At 43.1% G+C, this 7,736-nt stretch overlaps 1 protein-coding gene across 7 annotated transcripts in view; it reads right to left on the reverse strand.

Moving 5' to 3' along the window:
- Window positions 1-7,736, reverse strand: part of Nrp1 (neuropilin 1) — a 155,351-nt gene that overhangs the window by 84,672 nt on the left and 62,943 nt on the right. For all 7 annotated transcript variants that reach the window (XM_036187526.1, XM_036187527.1, XM_036187525.1 and 4 more), the window contains one exon: window positions 5,495-5,676. In XM_036187526.1, the coding sequence (XP_036043419.1) occupies window positions 5,495-5,676 (182 nt within the window). The remainder of the gene's footprint in view (window positions 1-5,494; window positions 5,677-7,736) is intronic.

The following is a 7,736-nucleotide window of genomic DNA, read 5'->3' on the forward strand; positions in this document are numbered from 1 at the left end:
TTTTTGTTTGTTTGTTTGTTTTTTGGTTTTGGTTTTTCAAGACAGGGTTTCTCTGTGTAGTTTTGCGCCTTTGCTGGAACTCGCTTTGTAGACCAGGCTGGCCTTGAACTCACAGAGATCCGCCTGCCTCTGCCTCCCGAGTGCTGGGACTAAAGGCGTGCACCACCACTGCCCAACTCAAAGCAGGTGGTTTTAATGGTCAATAAGCCTAGTTTCTACCTGAGGCTCTGGCAGCTCCTGAGAGGAAAGTTGGTTGGCTAACCTGTGAGTTAGCACATTTCAGGAGTGGAGGAGAACAGGGCTTGTTACTTGGACTTAACACACCTGGCCTTCCAAGGTGATCTGGCTTGTGAAGAATGTATCCCAAACCTTCTTACAAGGGGCTCAAACTACTCTGCTTGGCCTCTGCATGTTAATCCATTTGATTATGGCTGAAACCTCTTGGCCCTCTTATATTTTGACAGGTTAGTTCTAAGTAAAGGTTTTCATTCATTTCTGAATGCTCTGAATCTTCTAAGATGACAGTGATAATGCCAAGTTGAGTCACTGATTCACAGGTTATGTATGAAATATATACATACACATCTATCATAATACCATAATTATATATCAATATATCATATATTGTTATATTAATTTATAGTAACAGTTAATATATAATAAATATGTGTATTGTATATGCTATATAATATATTATATATGATATTGGCAATCAAGGATTTTACTTCCAAGATGCAATGTGTCTTTATGCCTTAACCTCCTCTCTGGGGAAGAAACACGTTGGTTAGGTCTTCTAAGGCAAAGTGCACAGAGAGCTCTAAAGAAGGTACTAATATCTTCTCCTGAGAAAGGTTAGCATGAACACATGACATTATGGTTCAATGAGACAAAAAAGTAGGCTGAGCATTGATTCCACTTGCAGAACTGCACAATTTTCAACATTTCCGCAGTGTCTGGCCATACCATGTATCACTGGAAGTGATCCCAGGCTGCGTATGGCTTGGTATAGCAGAGAAATCCCAAGGGGTGGTGGGAGAGAGCTGGGCTGAGTGCCAGAAGATGTGGGCTCCATTTCTGCCTTGGCCACTGACACCCTGTGGAGCCTCGGGTGGTCTCTGAGCCTTCCTTGTTCTCAGATGGACCTCAAGCTTTGGATTTGAATATAAAAAAATAATAATATCTTGTTTTCTCTACTTATATACCAAAAATAAACTTTTTTTGTTTTGGTTTGGTTTTTGGAGACAGGGCCTTAAGGAACCCAGACTGGCCTGGGACTTGCTTTGTAGCTGAGGATGACATTGACCTTCTTGTCTTCTTGCCTTCATCTTTCAAGAGGGCTATATGCACAAGCTCTACCAACTGAGCCACATCCCCAGGCTTCAAAGGGTTGTTTTTGTTATTGTTTTTAACATTTTTCCTTTTTCACTGTTATATAAGTTTGCCCCCTTGAAAAAGTGTCTCCTCCAAAGGGCAGGACAGTGGCAGGAGAGGGCTCAGGACCTTCAAAGGAGCTCCCAAGGCTGAGCAGAAGTGAGGCCAGCCTGGGAGGGTGGGAGTTGCAAAGGGGGCAGTGCTAGTGAACACAAATCCTGAGGTGTGCCAATCTCTGGCTATGACTTGGAAGATGAAAAGCACCTAGTGAGGCTACAAATGTCACATCTGGATGTTGATGATAAAGGGGATGGACAACTGTAATAGCTAAGGTGTTTTCTTGGGTTAAAGTTAGATAGGGTCCCCTATTTCCCAGGAGCTTCGCCTTAAACTCCTGGTAGTTGAGGATGTTGGTGAGATTCTGCTACCCCTGCCTGCACTGACCATGCAGTGGAGTTATAGGAGAGTACCAGCATGCCCAGTTTATTTGGTGTTGGGGTGGAACCTAGGAGTGCCTGCATGGTAGGCAGGCACTCAACCAACTGAGTAACATCCCTGTCTGAGCCTTGTTCAATATATAGACTTTTATTACATAGTCTGTACCAAGTACCAGCACTCAGCCCCTGACACTGAGGTCCATAGAAACTGCCCAACCTCCTTCATCAGTAGGGCCAGTGGCCCAGGCCAATAGATAGGATAAAAGCAGTGTGACCGGCTGGAGGTATGGGTGTCCCAAAGAAGTTTCTTTAGGTGAATGTTGGGCTAATGGCCCGAAGTTCCAACATCAGATCGAATAGATGTAAGGAAAATAGGGGTTTTGGGGAGAGATTCAGGGTGGTCTAGGGTGACCAGGGGAGAAGCAAAGTGGTGCTAAGGCTACCAGGCAGAACAGTCCTGTCCTCAGCTCTTGGGATTTGAATGGCAAATTCTCATAATTGTAACCCATTGCCTGAAAACTTCAAAGCCAGCATCTAAAAAATTAATTTCCTGGTTGCATTAAACTATGCTCAGTATAATCCACATGTTTTTTGGAAACTTCTGAAGTTGCTGAGCCCTGAAAGAAGTGCTGAGTTTTCAAAAGATCAGTAACCCACGAGTTCTGTATCATTATACGACTTCTGAGGAATAATGTATATTTATGCATGTATTTTGTGAATATTTTGATACAGAATATATGTGCAGTAATGGAAAAGTGGGTTTCTGCACTTCTCAAATAGAAGCAACAGTGTTGGGAAATGAAGCAAATTTTACATGAGGAAATTTGAAGATATTAAGAGAAACATTGGTAAATGTAATATATGAGCATACAGTGTGCTTGTACACACCGACATTCTGTGTCCTGTATACAGTGTATGCATAGAGGACAACTTGGGCATGTGCACAGAAAAAGTCAGGTTAACTAGGAATGTGTCCTGAGAAGAGAGATTGGAATCAGGTGTGTCCTAAAAGGCCAGGCGCATCCTGGAAGACCACCGAGGCTTGAAGGAATCAGCTCCTCTGTACTTGCTATAACAGTGCTTACTGAGGATATGTCAGTGGGCAGGGGCCAGAATGACAGGTTTCTATTCCACCTGGTTCCACATGCCCATGCTGTGTTCCACTGACCTGGGAAACTGATGTGCCAACCAACCACACCACTAGGCGGTGGCAGAAATAAAGTTCACACTTTGACCACAGCATTGTCCTGGAGCCGGATGCCCATTGGAGTAGGCGACAGTTGAAGGTAGACAAGGACAAGGGCTGCCCAGGCCCTGTCCAGCATCCAGCAGGACTGAATTTAACTCACCAGGCAAGAGGCCAGTGATGGGTTCTAATGACAGGGCCTTGACAGCTCACCGGGAGGTGTCAAATAGGATTAAGCTACATTGGCAAGTGCACAATTTTGGCCTGTTCGGTGGTTCATGGCAGTGGACCTGGAAGGAGTTTGTGATTGTCAGTATAGAAAACTGATGAGAACAGACGCAGGAGGGAATAGAGGGTAGACTAACAGTGCTGTGGACTGTGGGTTCTGATGGAGGAGGATAAAGAACTTTGCACATGTCAGCAACCTCTCCTAATCCCTTTGCCTCCCCCTCCTCCCCCTCACATCTCTCTCAACTAGCTTTGGGTCTTCTAGAAGTACTGAAAATGAAAGTCTATTCTTACTCCTTTTCTAACACCTATTGCCTTTGATGATACCCTAGGCAAGAGTTCAAGCCCATGTGAATGTACACGTGGGCAAATGTAGACATGTGATATCCTTGGAATAACAAGGAATAACAAGTCATACAAGTTCCAATGCAAGAACACTTGGATCCCTGTAATCATGGGTTTATCCTGATGTGGTTTGTAAACTATCAGTTATACTCTAAGTATGCTTATATTAATTTCTGTCTGTCTCTGTCTCTCTTTCTGTGTATGTGCATGTAGAGGGCATATGTATGTGTAGGCACAATCTTAGGTGTTATTCTTTTTTTTTTTTTTTTTTTTTTTTTGAGATAAGGTCTCTCCCTAGCTTATTAAGTAGGCTAGAACAGCTAGATAACATGTTCCGGGATCATACTTCTCCACGTCCCCAGTGCTAGGATTACAGACACGTACCACCACACCTTGCTTTTTATATGTCTGCCAGGGTTCCACCTTAGGTCTTCATGCCTTCAAGAAACACTTCACTGTTTGCCCAGCCCTCTGCTCACATAAAATTATGCAGAAAGTTCTTTCTACATGAGGCAGGCCTCTTTGAAACGTAAAGAAGTCATACTGATGCTTCCCAAACTCCCAGTGGCTCTTCTTCCCATGGCTCAGCCATCGCTGACCTGGAATTCTTTAGGTTTTTGACACTGTTGTGACTAGATATTTTTTTCTACTTAAATAAGCACTTTCTCCTGTATTTCAGAACCATGTGTTTCAAATGTAAGCCACTATTGGTGGATTGTCAAGAAATTCTGGCCGACTTAAAAATGTAAATAACAGGAACAAAATTCAATGCAAGAGGAATCTGCAGTAGTCTCCAGATACCTCACAGTGTTTATGTGCTAACCTGTTCCAGACTGGATCTGGAATATTTCCAGCTTGGTCTTATGCGAAAGTCTTTAGGTCAGTGGTTCTCAACCTGTTGGTCTTGACCTCTCTTGGGGTCAAACAATCCTTGCACAGGAGTGGCCTAAGACCATTGGAAACACACAGATATCTACATTATGATTAATAACAGTAGCAAAATTACAGTTATGAAATAGCAATGAAAATAATTTTATGGTTGGGGTCACCACGCCATGAGTCACTTGTATTAAAGGGTTGTTGCATTAGGAAGGTTGAGAACCATTGTTCTAGGTAGTACTGCATATTGGGAAGTCATCTAGTCATTTTCTGGGGACAGGGGGCAGACATCTTTGAAAGTGCTGGTAAGATGGTAAACTTTCTCTTCTTCCAAGTCCTGGCCTTAGTCCCTAAAAACTGGAAGCCTATGAACTGTCAGATGAATGAAAGGAAAATGCTAACCCTAGATTTAAGGTAACAGGGACTAACTAACTCCCCTTAACACAGAAGAAGTCAAGCTGCCGGGCAGCGGCAGTGGCACACGCCTTTAATCCCAGCACTCTGGAGGCAGAACCAGGCAGATCTCTGTGAGTTTGAGGCCAGCCTGGTATATGGTGCCACACACTTGTGATCCTTCTACCTAGAAGGAGGGGCAGGACTATCAAGGGTTCAAGGTCATTCTCAGCTACATAGCAAGCTGGAGACTCACTTGGGTTATAGATCTTGGAGAGGGCCAAAGGGAGATGGAGGAGGAGAGAAAATGTATTAAACTCCAGCAGTATTTTAGCTTATTTCTGAAAAAGATGAGAATCAATACTTTCCAGAGAATTCAATGTGATGCATTGAATTAGTCAACACACATTGGGGTGACACCATTATTTTTTTAATTTCTGAGTACTTTTGATCCATTTTAAACATATTTGTGCCATATAATAGGTATGATTTCTTTATTGAAAATATTTTCCAACATTTCTTTAAGAGAAAAAAATTCAATTCTTTATGAAAAGGTGAAGTCATGACCTTCATATTTCTTTTCACATATCTTTCAGGAAATCAAACAACACTAAAGAGCCATCTAGCCATCCTTGTTCTTATGTAACTTACTTACCTCTCTTGAAGATTTCATAACGGATGGAAAACCCTGCTCCATGCGTCTCATAGTCAGAGACAAATTTGATGAAGAGGAAGGGCCCTGAAGACACCACTGGAGAAGGTGCGATCTTCCCACAGAACTTGCCCCACAGGCGACCGCTATCATTCTCTCCATCAATCACTTCCACGTAGTCATACCTTGCAAATAAGAATGGAGGTATGGTGAGGTGGAGAGAAAGATCTTTTCAACTTCAAAATTGGAGAAACCTAACATCTGGTATGGTCTGTCAAGGGGAAAAAATGCACCATCTGCATTTACCACCGCTTAGCATAGAGGGAGGAAACACAGAGTGAAATGCAATCATTAAAATGGACCACATTGCCTGTGCACATTATCAACAGCACAGAACCATTAAGAAGAATGGTGTCCATTATACTTGCAGACAATGTCAGTTAAAGTAACCAATTAACAAGAAAAAGCAAACTCTCTGAAGCACAATTCTCTATTATTAAGTAGTGTGGCTTTGTCTGTGGTAGGGGTGTCCTGTGCATAATGCGGGGCATTCTTTTCAAACTGCGAAGTTCTCTTATGAATTCAGAATGTCTCCTTGGCTAGAGTGCCCCATGAACAATACTTTGATTTCTGTGAGCGACCTTCTAAACATATGGCCACGGAATAATAAACAGATTCTTCACTATTTAACGCCATTCTGCCCTACTCCAGTCTTCTGAGAAAGTACCCTCTCTGTAACCACATTCAGTGGCTGAGACAGACTACTCCCCCTCCCCCCAAGCCCACACTTATGTCACAAAGCATGATTTAAAGTCTGCAAGAAAAGGGGGGGGGGATGTAAAATTGGAAAGTAACTTTGTTTATACTCGCCAGTCAGAATCCTTAAAGGGATATTGTTGGGAAAAGAAACACAACGGTGAAATCAAGGAAAACCCAGGCTTGATAATCATTCTGATGGGACCAGTGATAAGGGTTCACACCTGGTTAATGTGCACTTGGCATACAGGGATCTTTAAAAGACAGAAAACCAGCAACAGGAGACACAAGGTGTTGGGGAGAAGAACGAGGAGGTTTTCATTTGTCTGGGGTTTTACAGTTCTTAGTGTTTTGCTTTAGTCTTCCTTCTTTTTTAAACACGTGTGTGTGTGTGTGAGTGTGTGTGTGTGTGTTTGTGCAGGGGAGTATGTGTTGGTGTGGAGGTCAGAGGTCAACACTGACTATCTTTCTTTAAGAGCTCTCCACCTCATTTTTTGAAACAAGGTTGGCCGATTAGGCTGGACTGGCTGGGCAGTGTACTTAGAGATGTGTACTGCCGCCTGGCTTTGTGTGTAGCTGCTGGGGATCAAAGCTCAGGACTTCATGCCTGTGCAGCGAGCACTACACCAAATCAACCCCAGCCTTTTGTTCGTTTTATTTACCAAGCCACCAGGGAGACTGACAATCCTGATTTGTCTTATTTTGTTTCCTAGAATTCACATGAAACCATTGCAACACATTCATTTCAAACCTTAGCTTGCTTTAAAAATCCTGGGATATATTCATTTCAGGCCAGGCTAAAATATGGCAGTCACATAAACTGTATTTGGCAATTTAAAAGAAATCAAGTGGGGAAAATCTTCATGATGACCACACAGTCATTAACAGAACTGCCAGGACCCATGACTTATGTCCATGGAAAACCCCAGGAGACAATCATCAGGATGACATCACTGCTTAGAGTGGACAGCTCAAGGCTCTTTAAATTAAAGATGACATTACCTCATCAGTTAAAATTGTCTGCCAGCTTTGTGTATATCAAGGAGAAAATAAAGCTGGCATTGATGGCGCTAAGCATTAACATATGTGAATTATTGTCCAAACACCATTTCCCTTGTTGAGTCTGTTGTTTCCAGAAGTAATCACGGGGCCGGCTCACACCTCCACTATCACTGACCCTTTGTGAAATGTGGAAACACACAGAGGGATTGTCCCTTTCTCCACCCTGACAGAGATGCTCTCTATTTAAACGATAAAGGGGGTGGGGAGACAGGCAAGAGAGGGCGAAGGAGGAGAAAAATATATTTAAAACCGTAACCAACTTTCAGAAGTAACAGTAGCCCTGGAAGAACAAGCCTGGACCCACCACAGCCTCCCTACCAGCCTTTATGGAGCGATTCCTTTCATGTGCTGCTCCGCTGACTAGAGAGGCCCTGCAGGCTCTGCCCCGCGCTTTCTTATAATCTAACTGTGATTTGAACTGCTTGCT

Source organism: Onychomys torridus, chromosome 5, assembly GCF_903995425.1.
Source record: "Onychomys torridus chromosome 5, mOncTor1.1, whole genome shotgun sequence".
NCBI classification, from domain to species: domain Eukaryota; kingdom Metazoa; phylum Chordata; class Mammalia; order Rodentia; family Cricetidae; genus Onychomys; species Onychomys torridus.